Raw genomic sequence first — 17404 nt, 5'->3', positions numbered from 1 at the left:
TTTAAAAATTATGTGAATTTTGCCCTATGTATTATTATTTATGTTTATTTTATAAGCACTGCATTATAAGTCATACACTCACAAGTAAAGCTGATGTTTCGGGAATATCTACCAGATAATAATCCAGTAAATTTGCATCCTTGTAGCGTACTGCCACACACCCTGATCTGAGATGTAAGAATTTATGTCAGCTCCCTAATTTACAGATTAAAAAACAAAGTAGGGGCACCTGGGTAGCTCAGTTGGTTAAGCATCTGCCTTTGGCTCAGGTCATGATACCAGGATCCTGGGATCGAGTCCTGAGTCAGGCTCCCTGCTCTGCGGGGAGGCTGCTTCTCCCTCTGCCTCTCTCTCTCTCCCTCTCTCTTGCTGTCTCTCATGAATAAATAAATAAAATCTTTAAAAAAAAATAAAAAACTGAAACTATAAAGTGACCTGCCCAAGATATAGGGCTATTTATTAATAGAGGTTGGAACTAGAATCCCAGCCCAGTGCAGTCTTCATTAGACTATGTTCCTTTTGAAACCAGCATCCTGGACACAGCCCCATAAGTAATGCTTTAGTATTGTAGGAACTAGAATACCAGACTTTATAATTTGTTGTTCTTACCCATAGCACTTACCCTTTACCCTCATAAATGTTCTTTGATACACAGCTGTCTGATATTCTATCATGTTTCTAAACTACATTTCATCTATCCAGTCCTTTATTTTTGAGACAAATTTTCCTGGTTTTCTTTTCTATTTGATCACTGTAATGAATGACCCTATAACTCTGCATATAAATATTCATATATATATATATATATATATATCTGATTATTTCCTCATGTTACTTTTCCAGCAGTGGAATTACTGAATCAGAGGGCTTGAAAATTCTTAATTCTTTTTTTTGTTTAGGGTAGTTGTTTGTTTTTATTTTTAATGCGTCAGTCAACACTTTATAGTATTGCCAGGCCGAAATTCTAAATCCTGAATATAACTGTATCTTAGTATTTTTTTTATTCAAGTATAATTAACATACACTGTTAGTTTCAGCTGTACAATACAATGAATCATCAGTTCTGTACATTTTTCAGTGTTCATCAAGATAAGAGTGCTCTTAATCCCTGTCCTGTTTCACCCATCCCCCCACCCACCTCCCCTCTGGCAATCACCAGTTCTCTGTATTTAAGAGTGAAATTTCTTAACTCTTGATAAGTATGTCCCAGACAGAAACACTGTACTCATTTACATTCCCGGAAGCAGTGTTTGATGATTCCAGAACTTAACCCATTGTCGACACCTGATATTATCATTTTAAACAATCTGTGCCATTTGATTAGGTTTAAAAAAATGGTATTTAGAGGTTCTTTTACATTTTAGTTTTAAATGATAGTCACATGGTACTGAATCACTTAATGACAGTTGTGGAATTGAAAATTCCATTTTCCCTTTGATACAGTTAAAACACTGCACATAAGAAGTGACTGCTATTATAGGTGAAGATCTTAGGAACAGTTTTCAGGGAAAAAGCTTAGTAGTTAGTATACAGATAGAAAGGCTAAGAAGAACAGAGAAAAACTGCAAAGAATAGCCTGCTATTGGTAGGCAAAAAATAAATAACTAACTACCTGTTGGTGCCCCTGTTCTTTTTTTTTCTTAATATCTTTTTTTTTTAAAGATTTTATTTATTTATTTGAGAGAGAGAGAATGAGAGAGAGCACATGAGAGGGGGGAGGGTCAGAGGGAGAAGCAGGCTCCCCGCCGAGCAGGGAGCCCGATGCGGGACTCGATCCAGGGACTCCAGGATCATGACCTGAGCCGAAGGCAGTCGCTTAACCAACTGAGCCACCCAGGCGCCCTCTTTTTTGTTTTTTTTGGTATTAAGATATGGAGCAGGTCACCTTAAACTCTGTAGTTATGATTTTTTAATCTGTAAAATAGGGGGCTGATATAAATCCTTGTATCTCAAATCAGGGTGTGTGGCAGTACGCTACAAGTATGCAAATCTACTGGATTACTCTCTGGCAGATATTCCCGAAACATCCGCTTTACTTGTGAGTGTATGACTTATAATGCAATGCTTATACTGAAATAAACAGAAATAGTTAGGTTTCCAAATATATTCACTGCTCTTTTAATTTTGCCTTCTGGACCTAATTCCCCTGACATCCCTGTGTTTTTTGTTTCCACTTAATCATACCAAAAATTTAATTAATCACATTTCATTTAAGGGTATAAAATGTAATATATTTTACATTCTTTGTATTATAAATTTGCTATTAGCAGAGGTATACTGTGTGCATTGCTATGTAATAGCAACTTCTAAAGCAAAGTGTCAGTTATTTGTTGTAGTGTTTATTTCTCAAATCAGGCAGAGATTTAAAAATTAATCTGCCTTTTAGGTTCTGAAAAACTACAAATTGGTGTTATTAAATTTTGACCATTTTCCCGTAAATTTATGGTGTCAACAAGTCAAAGGCTTGTTGCATTGATTTTGTGTGTGTGTGCTGTGATTTCAAGCACAGTTGTATATAAATGTTAGCAATGGGAAATTTAAAAGATTTAAGATTATTATTAAAAATGGTCATAATAGTTTTTTCTTTTTATACTTTTTAAAGGAAATATTGTGAAGCAGTAATGATTAGAAAAGTTTTAAACTATATTGGAAGTCTATATAGTAGTTGTCAATGAAAAAATTATACTTAGTAACATTGATGGTTTTCTAGCATTGAGAAGCCTGGGCTGTAATGTGACTCTCGTTGACTTCAGACATGAGCTCCAAAATGGGTCCTTACAGATGGCTACTTTCACCAGTCTGACTTCTTTTCTAGGCTGCTCTGGGAATTTTTCCTGGCTTCCCACTATCTGTCATCAATTTGTGTGCGTCATTTCCCTTGTGTTTCCTCTTCACCTGCTCTAAGTGGAATAAAGTGTTCTCAGTAGTTAAACTGTTGATAAACTCCCTTGTACTCCCAAGTCTGATGGTGTTGCCTCTAAATACAGCCTAGATCCCTGTCAGTCTTCTATCAGGACAAAAAGAGTTTGCCATATACCATCAGTATTAGGCAGCTTTAAGCTGCTTTTAACCAGGGTGCAGAAGGCAGAGGAATGTATCTCCTGACTGTTGTTATTCCCTGCAACTGTCTTGAAGGTGAGACCTTACTGTGAAATGATATTTAGCTCCTTGGCCAGAGGGACGAATGGGGCAGTTTTCAGTATTCAGTGCTAAAGGATGTGGTCTGCAAGCAAGTGGCTTGCTGTGAAAAAACACCCAAGGACACAGACCAAGATATTTTGACTTGACCAGAGCTTTCACTGTTGATAAGTTTGGTGTGTGTACATATAAATGACTCGATGTTCAAATATCTTTCCAGTGATTAAGTTTTAGTGTCCTTATTTTTGCAGAGAAAAAAAGCAAATACTTTGGAAAAAAGATATTTTTGGCTTTATGTATTCTGCCATTGCTCTTATATTTAAAAGTTTATAGTGTAAAATCCCGAATGATGAAAGACGTCCTTTTACCCTGTTTTTTCTGCTTGAAAGTTCTTTCCAGAATGAATGAATAATTACATGACTATGTGAAAAATTATTTTTGGTCTTTTTTTGACATAGTTCTGAAGGTTATTATTTTGTATTTCTAATTTAGGTGTGTCTACCTGCCATTTTGCCTGGGCTTTTCATTCTGAGGCTGAAGAAGAACTGATTAATATGATTCCGGCAATTCAGAGAGGGGACCCTCAGTGGTCTGAGTTAAGAGCTATGGGAATAGGTTGGTGGGTCAGGAATATTAACACTCTTCGAAGATGCATTGAAAAGGTAATTTTACTTAATTGGATGCTTAAGTTAAAAAAAATCTTAAAGATATTATTTAAAAGATATTATCTTCCAGAAAATCTGTAGTGGGGAATTAGTTTTTACATCTTGAGATCTTGAGAATTTCTTAAATAAAAATTTTTGGAGATTCCAAAAACTTGACCTTTATAAAATGTTTTTGTAGTATATCAGTTGCCTTTTGCATATATACTGACTTTATAATATTTATGGAATTGCTTATTTTCTGCTCTCAGTTGAGGTGTGTCATAGTTTGAGAAAATTCAAAATCTTTTTTTTAGTAACTGGAAGTTTGTCATGGATATGAAAAGTACAGCACAGGGAATATAGTCAGTAAGATTGTAATAACACTGTATCGTGACAGATGGTGACAGCACTTACTATGGTGAGCATTGCATAATGTATAGTATTGTCAAATCACTGTTATACACCCAAAACTATTTTAACATTGTATGTCAACTATACTTCAATAACAATATTTACAAAAGAAAACACAAAAATCTAAATTAGAAAGCAAGCTTAAGTTCTTATCAGGTATGTACATTATAGATATAAAAGTTCTTTTTATATAAAGGATTCTCTGTATGGCTAGGTTAATAAATAGCAAACTTCCTTTGTACACTTAAAATACCATTCAATAAAAGGTTTTGATTTTTTGTGCACTTGAAGAATGTATCTGTGGCAGCAAATTAAACACGCTATAAAATTTTTTAAGACAGGCTTTTGGAATCTGTTTTCTGGTAGATTCCCTTAAGAAAAAAAATTGTTCAATTGTTACTGGAAGCTGAAAGTTCTTTCAGTGTTGCAGAAACAAACCATTATTGAGCACCTGCTGTGTGCCAGGTTGGTGCTGGTTGCTTTTCATAAATTATTGCATATAATCATCTTATTGGGGGCACCTGGGTGGCTCAATCGGTTAAGCATCTGCTTTCGGCTCAGGTCATGATCCCAGAGTCCTGGGATCGAGCCCCACATCAGGCTCCCTGCTCAGCGGGGAGCCTACTTCTCCCTCTGCCTGCCTCTCACCCTGCTTGTGCTCTCTTTCTCTCTCTGTCAAATAAATAAGTAAAACCTTTGGGAAAAAAAATCATCCTATGAGCCCTGCATTACCATCTCCATTTCTACCTGATGGACTAGGGCTAGAGAGGTTAGGTAACCCGCCCAAGCTCCAAGTTAAGTGTTAGACTGAGTCTCTGCCCTTTCTACTCTACTGGGGTTAGAAAGGTGGAATTCTCATATTGTTTACTTGTAGGAGCTCATTGAAATTCCCACAAGTACAATTAATGATACTACATTTGTGAAGTATAGATTTATTTCTCCCAAGAGGAATTCATTCCTCTACAGTAGTAGTCATCAAATTTTAGTGACGGAAGAATCACCAGGCAAACTTATTTAAAATGTATATCCCCCAGGTGTATTTTCATTTGGTAGGTTGAGGGTGGTTAGGGATGCGCCATCTTCATCTCAGTTAGTATCCTGAGATTCTTGTGTTCATCGTGGCCCTCAGATCAGTTTGAAATTGAAACACAGAAATGTTATTTTCCTGTACATGTAAAGTTGCCAATAAGATAATCAGTGTTTCTCTCCTCAAAATAGGCACAAATGTAAGAAGGAATTTATTCTCACACCAACCAAGTAATGTAGTTTCTGGTGTATAGGGAAAGTTAATTGTTATAGTATGTAAATAACACAGTATCTACATTAAATTTTTATATTCTAAAACAATGGAAAAAAGAAGACATATATTCTCTGAAATGTTTCAGATGTTGTCTACAAAGATCTCTTTAATTTCTTGTCAACAATCAGTTTTGTCATATAATTATTTCTGATATTTACATATGATTTATTTCCACAAGAAATGTATCTCTTAAAATTGCATCAAAGGGGTATGTGAATTTTTTGCCTTGAGATGTATAAGCTAAAAATGAATAAAAATTTCTCTAAAAATTATTAAACATCAAAATACTGAGTTAAATGAAGTCAGAGAAAATACTAAAAAGGGAGAAGAAAAATAAGTATTGAGAATACAACATTTTCGTGATGCAATTTCTGCCTCTCCCATGCCTTGGTAGTTTCTTGCTTCACCATCAGTCAATGTGAGCTAATAAAACGGCTGTTGTTTTTTATTGTTATATTTCTCAACTTAGTGATTTGCAGAACTTATCTAAGTGTCTCTGAAAAATTAAGATGTGGTCTGTATAGTAATTGTGTTCAAAATAATATAATTATGTACAATAATGTTACTGGCTTAATTTTTAAACTTAATCCTGAGTTGATTAGTTCTGCATGAATTCAGCAACTTTGGCTGTAAGCTCCGAGGAGATTATCAGTCATGTGCTCATTAAGACTCTTTTTCATGGAATTTCTAAGAACTGAAATTTATAAGCTCTTGAAAATAATGGAGATTCAACCTTCTGTATTTGAATTACATGCCAGAAAGAGGGTGTCTGTCAGTCCTTTAGAATTGTCAAAATTTGATTGGAAAAATACCAAAAAAGAATGTGTTTTTTTTTTTTTTTTAAAGTACGTTTAAAAAACACCAGAGCACTTATTTTTGTCTGTAGTAAATGTGTGTATATACAGTTGATATTTATTCACAGATGTCTGTATCAGTATGAGTTGAGAGAGCTTTAAATTGTGAAATCACATCAACTATGGAAGTTAGCATTTTAGCTTTTACAAAACATTAAGAAATGTAACATTTGGGGCACCTGGATGGTTCAGTCATTAAGCGTCTGCCTTCGGCTCAGGTCATGATCCCAGGGTCCTGGGATCAAGGCCCGCATCAGGCTCCCTACTCTGCAGGAAGCCTGCTTCTCCCTCTCCCACTCCCCCTGCTTGTATTCCCTCTCTCACTGTGTCTCTCTCTGTCAAATAAATAAATAAAATCTTAAAAAAAAAGAAATGTAACATGTAATTTTCAAGGAAAAGGTCACATCTATTGAATATTCTGCCTTGTTTCTTGTTTTTGTATGGGTGACAGTTTTATTACTACCTGGGTTCTAATACCTTTTCCACTCCTTACTGTGTGACATTAGGCAGTTCACTTAACCTCTCTGTGTCTCCGTTGCTGCCTATGTAAAATGGGGATAATCCTCATGGATTGTGGATGTAATAAGATAAATAAAAGGCACTTAGACTGGTGCCTAGTACACGGAAATAATCAGTAAAATTGCTAGTTGCTATTATTATTTTTATTATAATTACTGGAGTACAAATGGTTGTCTCTCAGAGCATATATTATAAGCTACTGGAGATCATGGAATAGAGCCAACTTTTCTCATCTCCATGGTTACCATCAGCCATGTAAGAGCAGGGAAGCATTAATTGTTGGTTAATTGGTTGTAATTCTTTTATCAAATAGTTAATTTAATAGAATATTTTATTTACCATTTAGGTTGCCAAAGCATCTTTTCAGAGGAACAATGATGCCTTGGATTCTGCGTTATTCTACCTTTCAATGAAGAAGAAAGCAGTAGTGTGGGGTCTGTTTAGGTAAATTGCCTCAACAATGAACGTGAATTTAGCAGAATGAAGATTGTACTGCAAATCTGATGCTAATGCTTTTGAAAGCACTTAGATATATGAGTGTGATCAGATCAGCTTACTTTTTTGTATCTTGGTTCCTTTATCTGCAAAAAATGGGTATAATATTGGTTCAGCTTAACCTAAAGGGTGGGATGTTGTTAAAAAAAAAGCTGATAAAAGCACTTTGAAAAGTAAACAATGTGTCCTGTTTATGTATATACAGGGACTTTGAGCTTTCCTTATTAGAAGTGAAGAGAAGCTTGATAACAGATACCTATCACTGAAGTTATTATTTCAGATGGATGTTTGAGGTTATTTTCACATATTCTGCAAAGAGTTCACAATATTTTAGATTTCCCTTAACCACTGATACTTGTGTTCTGGTTCCCAGGTCACAGCATGATGAAAAGATGACAACATTTTTCAGCCACAACTTTAATGAAGATAGATGGCGTAAAGCCGCTTTGAAAAATGCTTTCTCTTTACTTGGAAAACAACGCTTTGAACAATCTGCTGCTTTTTTCCTGTTAGCTGGTTCATTGAAAGATGCCATAGAGGTACAAGAAAATAGCTGTGAGATACTTGTAGGAGATTGAAAACCTGAAAATGTAGAGTAGACTGTAATTTTCTTTTTTTTTTTTCAGTTTGTAATACTGAAATTTATTACTTGCATTATAAATTAAATTTTTTTAAATCAGAAAACTTGTATGCAGTAAATTAGGTTACAGATTTGTAAAGTTCATTACAACATAATTCTACATACTGAATTGCCTTTTTTTAATTATGTTCAGTTAGACTGTAATTTTCTGTCCTATGTTTATAAGGACAGAGAATAACTACAGAGGTCACTGAACTTAAATAGTGGTGTGGTGATAAACGAAATTATAAATCAATTCAGGTGTGAAACATAAACCAAAACTTTTCTATAGGGAATATTGCATTTCAAGTATATATGTATCAAAAAATGGCAAAAAATGGCTTATGAGTATTTTCTTCCTAGCCATCTTATGATTCTGAACTATTTGAAGTGTGTGTAGGTCACAACCTCCTTCTCTGGAGTAGACAGCTGCTTTAAGTTCTTTTTTTCTAAATGAAATTCATAGATAAGGAACTGAAATTGCTATTTGTATTGTTTTGTAATATAGTTGTCTTAGGTATTGGAAATGAATGAAGAGGTAAAACTTTGCATTTTTTGATATATACGCCTGGCAGCTGATTAAGAGAGAAACTATGGGGACACCTGGGTGGCTAAGTCGGTTGAACGTCCAACTCTTGATTTAGGTTCAGGTCATGATCTCAAGTCCTGAGATGGATCCCTGCGTTAGGCTCCATGCTCAACAGAGAGTTGGCCTGAGATTCTCTCTCTCCTTCTCCCTCTGACACCCCCACCCCGGCTCGCTTGTTCTCTCTCATAAATAAATAAATCTTTAAAAAACGAGAGAAATTATGAATGTTACTGTTTATGAGATCTTCCTCCTCGATACTTACTGTCATTATGAACAATCCAAACCAGTGAAGGAATAATAGAAATAATTGGAAATAATACATTTTAGAAGAAATAGGAAATATCCAACAAAAAGAAATTCTCTACATTTAGAATTAGTCATATTTTCAAAATTATCTCTGGTGTATGATTTTTTAAAATAACAAATATTTATGATTTTGAAATGGGAAGCTTAACCTAGAAGATAATCAGGAGAAGAAGAAAAATGTTGATTGAGAGAGGCTTTTATTGCGTGAATGACGTCAAATTCTCTATATGAGTAATTACATTAGAATATAAACTTACAGAGAGTAGAAATAGAATATGTGACTTTATTTCATACGTTGTTATTTAATTAGAAGGTTCTTTTAAAATAGTAGTAGTTATGTTTATGTGGAAATGTATTTGGGAATTAAAAGGAACTGATATATACAAATTCAAATGTCGTAAGTATATTTAATTTAAAATGAATATTATTAATTTAAATTGACCTAAGTCTGAGGTGATGTTGATATTTGTCTTATGCTTATTTTATAAATGATCTTTCTAGGCCAGAAGCTGCTAAGTTCTAGTTTCTTATTCTTCTTGCTATTCCTTAATCTCCTATCAAGCAGTCATTTGCTTGACTTACCGTCTCAACCTCTGGACACCCTCACCACTATGAGAATATAAATGGTAGATTTCAGGGTATCAGTGGAATATTTCATCTCTCTAAGTAATTATCATTAAATAAGTATTTCTTAATATTTATAGGTATGTCTTGAAAAAATGGAAGATATTCAGCTAGCCATGGTTATTGCCCGTTTATATGAATCTGAATTTGAGACTTCATCCACTTATATATCCATCCTAAAGCAGAAGATTCTGGGCTGCCAAAAGGATGGCTCAGGATTTGATTGCAAAAGATTACATCCTGATCCTTTCCTGCGTAGTCTTGCCTATTGGGTAATGAAAGATTATAACCGAGCTTTGGACACATTATTGGAACAAACACCAAAGGAGGATGATGAACATCAAGGTAGGACATTTGTGGGTTTCTCTCTCTTTTAAGATTTTATTTTTAAGTGATTTCTACACCCAGGGTAGGGCTTAAACGTACAAAAAGAGTCATACGCTCCACTGGCTGAGCCAGCCAAGTGCCCCTCTTTTTCTTTCTTAAAAGAAGGCCATTAGCCCGGTGATGGGTATTAAGGAGGGCACGTACTGCGTGGAGCACTGGGTGTTATATGAAAACAATGAATCGTGGATCACTACATCAAAAACTAATGATGTATTGTATGGTGACTAACATAACATAATAAAATAAAAAAGGAAGGCTGTTTCTGAACTTATGTTTATTTAGGAAAAAATACAAAACAAAAACCAATTATATTAAACTGAAGCATACATAACATTTACACATTGTATAGCTCTTTCCATATAATCATACAGCCAGTGTTTTTTTGTTTTGTTTTGTTTTTTAAGTAGGAATTTTGGCTGTTGCACACACTGGTTTAGTGCATGGACCTTTATTCTTGTGTGATAAGCTTTCTTTACTTCTAGTTATCCCAAATAATTCAGATATTTTAAAAGGGTCTGGAGGGCATTTATTAGCACTCTTTGCCATAATTTTTAGAAAATGGAACATTCTAAGTGTTTGTCAATAGAATAGTTAAATGAATTCTAGTATATCCATACTACAGAAATAGTGTGCCATTAGAAAATGAGGAGATCAGTGTGTTAATATGTGCTGTATTATTAAGTGAAACAAGTAAGATACAGAACAATGTGATTCTTGCATTTTATTTACATATGCATGTCACAAACATGTGTGTGCGTTTACCTACTGGGTCTAGTCTCCTTCTTCCTCTCCCTTTGTTGTTTTCTGGAACAAATCAAAAGAAACTGAATACAGGTGCGTTTGGGTGGCTCAGTCAGTTAAGTCTCCAGCTCTTGATTTTGGCTCAGATTGTGACCTTGGGGTTGAGGGATCAAACCCTGTGCTGGGCTCAGTGCTGGGTGTGGAGACAACTTAACATTCTCTGCCCCCCCCCCCACCCTCCCTCATTTCTTTCTCCCCCTCTCCCAAAAAAAAAAAAAAAAAAAACTGAAGACTGGTTACTGGTTACCTTTGGGGAATAGGTGTGGGGAGATCCAAGCTTTTACTTTGCATTTTGTCCTTGCTGTAGTTATAATTGGGTGATGAGTATTAACACTTGGAGGGCACTTGTGATAAGCACTGGGTATTATATGTAAGTGATGAATCACTGAATTGTATTCCTGAAACCAATATTACCCTATATGTTAACTAGAATTTAAATAAAAACTTGAAAAATTTTTTTGTTATGTATTATTTTTAAATGCAAAAAAAAACTTTCATGGATAAAGAGATTAGGGACCCATTTTTACATTCTTTATAAAGAAGAAATATTTTAATAAATAATGTTAAAAATTTTAAAGGAAAGGAAGTAAAACCTTTAGAAGGAAAATAAGTATCTGATTTTCCCAGGTGATTTTAATAAAATGTGCACATTTTTATAGAAGGAAGGTTCTTTTTATTTCTTAATGTTTTCTAGGTTAATTTTTAAAAACTAGTTTTTCCAGTTGTGGAAACTGCAAATATATATAAAAGAGTGAATAATATATTGAAAGTCTCTGAATCCATCACCCGGCTTCAGTAGTTATCAACTTAAACCAACTTTGTGTCATATATACACCATTCTTTTTACCTCTTCCCAATCTCAATGTAGATTTATTTTGAAGCACATTCCAGCATATCATTTCTTTTGTAAATATTTTGCAATGAATCTCCAAAAAGTAAGGACTCTTAAACACAACACGTATCACTGTAACGAAATTTGATTAGTAATCATGCAATGGGCAGTGTTCAGATTTTCCTGGTTGTGTCATAAAATCTTATGCAATTTGTTTGAGTCAAGATTCAGATGAGGCATATATGTTATGATTTGTTGAGGTGCCTCTTTTGTCTACTTTATTTATTTATTTTTTTTAAAGATTTTATTGATTTATTTGAGAGAGAGAGAGAGAGAGAGCACAAGCAGCGGGGAGGGGTAGAAGGAGAAACAGACTCAATCCCAGGACCCTGGGATCATGACCTTCACCGACGGAGCCACCCAGGTGCCCTCTTTTGTCTACTTTGATCCACAGTTTTTCCTTCTTCCTTTTTCTTGTCCCTTGTAATATATTTGTTAAAGAAGTCAGATTGTTTACTTTGTGGCTTCTCACTTTTTAGAATTTGTTTGTTTTGTCCCTTTTATGTCACTTCATGTGTTTTTCCCCCATGTTCTCTATATTTCCTATAAATTGGCAATTAAGATTCTAGATGTTTTATTGGATTTTTGGCAGAAATATTTTATGGTAGCGTGGAGTACTTCTTTCAGGGAATGCATATTGTTTTCTTGTTTTGCTTTTGTTTTATTAACAGCCATCAGTGATCACTGCAAAATCCTTTATTTCATTAATGTTTGTAAAGTGATGATATTCTAATTGTGTCATTTTATTCTTCCTTTATGAGTTGGAATACTTTTCTAGAAGTACAGTCTCCCTTCGCTGTTTGATTACTCTGAAATCCAGCAGTATACATAGTGAAGGGAACATAAATGTTTGATTCTTTCTCTTTACCAGTTTTCAAAATAGTAGTTTAGTTCACTAACATACTACCAAGGCAACTAATTAGATTTTATATTTATTTGAGTTACTTGAACTCAAATATAGGTAGATTTGTGTTCGAATCCATTGTAGGTTATTATGGATGTTCAGATTATCTCATTTTTAACCAGTGGGAGCCTCTACAAGTTCTCACATCTTTTTGATATTATTCCTTGATAGCTTTGCTTTCTGTTATGACATGATGATTCAGGCTCCTCTTGTACAATTCATGTCCCAGGCCGGGAAATGGCCATCCTTCCAAAGAATCCTGGTTCCTTTTAATGGGGAGTAATAGAGACTACAGCCTGGGCATAGGGATCCTCATTTGCTATTGGTTTGGCCATTGTGTCTAGGCTGTTTTAATGAATGGAGCTAGGATATATTTTACCTGAGAATTCATGAATTCACACTGAAATTTTTAATTCAATATAGATTATAGATTTCTTTTTAGATTTCGTATTTGTGTCTTATAATGAAAAGGTTGAATTCTTATAGCCTTAACATATTTGTTATTTTATATGTAATGATAGCTTCAGAATAATGATGCAAAAATTTTTCACAGCAACATGATTACTGAGAACAGTTTAAGCTTTTTTTGTGGGGGAGTAGTTATTTTTGTTTTTACGTATATCCCAGTAAGGGTGTGCAGCCAGATTACTTATTTTAAAGTCACTTTATAGTTCCTCTTTGTGTGGTTATGCTACCAGCTTGATATACAGAATCACTTATTTAATTTTGCTGTTGCTTTTTTTTCAAATATAATTGTTCTTTTAAAATTATATAAAATGTGGGGTGCCTGGGTGGCTCAGTCATTGGGCATCTCCCTTCGGCTCAGGTCACGATCCCGGGGTCCTGGGATTGAGCCCTGCATTGGGCTCCCTGCTCCGCGGGATGCCTGCTTCTCCTTCTCCCACTCCCCTTGCTTGTGTTCCCTCTCTTGCTGTCTCTCTCTATCAAATAAATAAATAAAATCTTTAAAAAAATTATATAAAATGTTGACATGGCTTTGAAATAAAATATATCAAGCCAAGGTATTTTCAGAGAGATCTAGCTTGTTTCCTGACCTCTCCATTCCTATTCTTCCCTCCCTTTTTAGGGAACCAATTAAACATTTTTTGGGTGTTTTCTTTCCATTTAAAAAATAGAAGAAATATTAAAAATAAATATGTAAATAATATTTAAGTGTCCTTTATTTTGAGGAAATGCTGACATATTTATTCTTTTGTAATGTAAGTGCAAATTAACATAATAATACCTTGTGATTGTATGTTTTAATTCTATAGTTACCATCAAATCTTGTAACCCAGTGGTGTTTAGTTTCTACAACTACCTTCGAACTCATCCTTTGCTTATTCGAAGAAACCTTGCCTCCCCTGAAGGAACTTTGGCGACCTTAGGTCTCAAAACTGAAAAAAACTTTGTTGATAAAATTAACCTTATAGAAAGAAAATTATTCTTTACCACTGCAAATGCTCATTTTAAAGTTGGATGCCCTGTTCTAGCTTTGGAGGTACTCTCCAAAATTCCAAAAGTTACCAAAATATCTGCCTTACCTTCAAAAAAAGGTCAGCCTGACTCGATTCCTAAAAAGATGGATGATGTACCTTCAGAATCAAAGACTGTGAGTGATGACAATGGAAGTTCTGGCATTGATTGGTCTAATGTCACTTCATCACGGTTTGACTGGAGCCAGCCAATAGTAAAAGTTGATGAGGAGCCTCTTAATCTTGATTGGGGTGAAGAGCATGATAGTGCCTTAGAGGAAGAGGAAGAAGAAGATGCTGTTGGTTTAATAATGAAAAGTACAGTTGCCAGGGAGACAGACAGACAAGATCAGAAAGGCTCAGACCCTAATGTATTATTGACTCCTCAGGAAGAGGACTCTCTGGAAGGTGACACTGAAGTTGATGTGATTGCTGAGCAACTAAAATTCAGAGCTTGTTTAAAGATCCTTATGACTGAGCTAAGAACACTCGCTACAGGTTATGAAGTAGATGGTGGAAAACTCCGATTTCAGCTCTATAACTGGCTTGAAAAGGAAATTGCTGCCTTGCATGAGATATGTAACCATGAATCAGTTATTAAAGAATATGCCAGTAAAACACATCCCAAGGTAGAGAGTGATCTTCTGGACCAGGAAGAAATGATGGACAAACCAGATATAGGTTCCTATGAGCGCCACCAAATAGAAAGACGGAGATTGCAGGCAAAACGAGAACATGCAGAAAGACGAAAATTGTGGTTACAGAAAAACCAAGATCTCCTGAGAGTGTTTCTTAGTTACTGTAGCCTTCACGGGGCCCAGGGTGGTGGTCTGGCCTCCGTAAGGATGGAACTCAAATTTTTGCTACAAGAATCACAGCAGGTACGAATTTCACTCTTGTTTTCAATCTTAGTTATTTTAATAATTTTAATAGCTCTTTTTACTAGTTAACCTAAATATGTCCAGCTCCTCCATTCCTGGGGGGGCAGATATTTATGCTCTGCAGGGGTCTGTGGAGATCAGAGCTTTAGTGATTATGAGTAGGCTTGACAGCTTGAGAGCACAGCTGTGTCCTGCTCATCTTTGTATCTTCTGCATCTCGCAGAGCAACTGATACTGTTGGGTGCTCAATATATTTTCATAGAATGAGTGAATAAATACCTACTGCTTTTATTCAGTTGTTGTCACCAGTATATTTATCATGTAACTGCTAATTGATTTTTTTCCCTCCATTTTAACTACTCTGAAAAAAAAATAATCCACTGTAACCCACAGGAGACTACAGTGAAGCAGCTCCAGTCTCCACTTCCATTGCCCACCACCCTACCTCTGCTTTCAGCAAGTATTGCTTCAACAAAAACAGTCATAGCTAACCCTGTACTATACCTAAATAATCACATCCATGATATACTTTACACTATTATTCAGATGAAAACACCACCTCATCCCGGTGTTGGAGATGTGAAGGTAATGTAAAGTTTATGATCAGTTGATATTGTGCACATTGAGAAGGTAAATATGTTAAACTCGTCTTCCGGTTTGAACTTGGAGGAAATATTTCAAAGTGCTCTTCATGTGCTACGTCCCCAGTCCTGATGGTGGAAGACTCTTTATGGAAAAGTAATTTGAGACAGGCAAATACTCTTGATTATGAAATTTTCTAGACCGTATTCTTGCCTCTTGATATTCCTTTAAATCCCTCATTCCCCTTAAATGAACCATTAATTTAGAAATGTTTATGACTGTATGCCAGGATATTATGAGAATATAAGCTCAGGGAGTATCTTTGAGAGAACCATGACTGATCAGAAATATCCCAGAGAAAGTATCCTCACTACTATTTCCTTGATGATTGTGTGTGTTGGAGGCTCTGCAGTATTAGAGGCAATCAGGGTTTTGACAGACTTAACTACCCCCAAATGAAACCCCATACCCTGTGCTGAAAACTTAAGAACAGGTAGATCCCAAGAAAACACTAAGAAGCTTGGCAGGATTTGGAATTGACGAGACTACCTCTGTGCTAGCCTGTGTGTATTCGTGCTACACTTTTCCAATTCCAGTGGCTGATGTCATTTCGGGTCCCCAACATTTTTTGTTTTTTATTTCTTTTGTTTAGAAGGCACATTTGACCTCTGGTAGTGCATTCTTCTGAAGGACCCATGATTTACTGGTTACATCAGCCTATTAGAGACTTGGAATCCATAGCATGAATTAATCTGTATTAGTGTTTCAGGAGAGATTACTTAAATTATTTGTTAGGTGAATATGGACACTTAGAAAAGGCATTAAATGCATATAAATTCTAAGTAAACATTTCCAGTTCCTAGAAATTTGGATAAGGCTTTCAAAGAGGATGAAACTATTTCTAAGTTCCCATTAAATTTAAGATTTTATGAGTCTGAAAATGTTGATTCAGTATGGGTTTTTTTAGGATGTAGTTTTTATATTGATAATTTTTAAACTTTCTAAATTTAAAATTTTAGGAGTATGCACTACTCGTAAATACTAAGTAAACTACTTGTTTTCTGAAAAATCAGCCATGTCACACAGTGATTGATATAGCTAAACATTTAATTCATTCTTATAAGATCAAGTGTTTATTTTCATCAAGGGAAATTTTGTAAGGCAGTTTAAAAGCTTGGAAAATTGTATACTTATTTTGGTTCTGCTTTTTTGGAATATGAATCTTTAACCATTAGCAAGTAGAATCGTCCCAGTAATAGATGAACATTGGCACTTTTCTCAGGCTCACAGTAAGTATATATTTGATAAAGATGTGTCTGAATCAGTTAGCTGTGTTGTGGGCATGCATATTAAGTTGGGTGAGAAGTTTTAAAGTAGAGTTAGTAGTCTCAGGATCCAGTCTTGTTTAGGATATTGCTAGTTTGCTGGGTATTTTCTAATATGTAAGATATTACTGTTGTATAGAAATGTTAGTATGAAATGTAACTGGCTGTTTTGGTTTTAGGTGCACACACTTCATTCACTTGCAGCATCGCTTTCTGCATCAATTTACCAGGCACTGTGTGACAGTCATAGCTACAGGTAAAAAAAAAATCATGCTAAGTTATTAATATGACAAAAACATTCAGCTGTTCCAGAGTTATATCAAAGTTCTGTTTCCTAGGGACAGAAAAATCCTCAAACATATGACTGCCATGTATACTCTAATAGATGAGAGAGAATGAGAAATAAAATAGGTTTGTTTAATTTAGCTGTCACCTAGTAACAACAGAGGCATATAGAACATGATACATAGTAAAGGGAAATTATCATCATCACTGTCTTTTTTTATTTTAAAAGAATTTTTCACTCTTCAGAATAACTTATGAAGTTTTCTATTTTTTTCCCATAAGAACCATTTCTTTTAGAATTGGATTAGCTCCTATCTGTTTAACTGGTTTTCATTTGAATGAGGAAATACTTAAAAACTCAAAAAGTACATTT

The 17404-nt window shown here is 34.9% G+C and overlaps 1 protein-coding gene across 9 annotated transcripts in view; it reads left to right on the top strand.

Annotated features, from left to right (window-relative positions):
• The window catches only part of DMXL2 (Dmx like 2), a 150292-nt gene that overhangs the window by 109170 nt on the left and 23718 nt on the right, over positions 1-17404 (top strand). For all 9 annotated transcript variants that reach the window (XM_044918224.1, XM_021694061.1, XM_021694059.1 and 6 more), the window contains 7 exons: positions 3631-3800; positions 7213-7310; positions 7735-7900; positions 9580-9844; positions 13758-14839; positions 15233-15424; positions 16926-17002. In XM_044918224.1, the coding sequence (XP_044774159.1) occupies positions 3631-3800; positions 7213-7310; positions 7735-7900; positions 9580-9844; positions 13758-14839; positions 15233-15424; positions 16926-17002 (2050 nt within the window). The remainder of the gene's footprint in view (positions 1-3630; positions 3801-7212; positions 7311-7734; positions 7901-9579; positions 9845-13757; positions 14840-15232; positions 15425-16925; positions 17003-17404) is intronic.

The sequence above is a fragment of the Neomonachus schauinslandi genome, chromosome 9 (assembly GCF_002201575.2).
Source record: "Neomonachus schauinslandi chromosome 9, ASM220157v2, whole genome shotgun sequence".
In the NCBI taxonomy this organism is placed as follows: Eukaryota; Metazoa; Chordata; class Mammalia; order Carnivora; family Phocidae; genus Neomonachus; species Neomonachus schauinslandi.
Note: the sequence above shows the minus strand (reverse complement) of the source record. Positions and strands in the feature narration are given on the sequence as shown.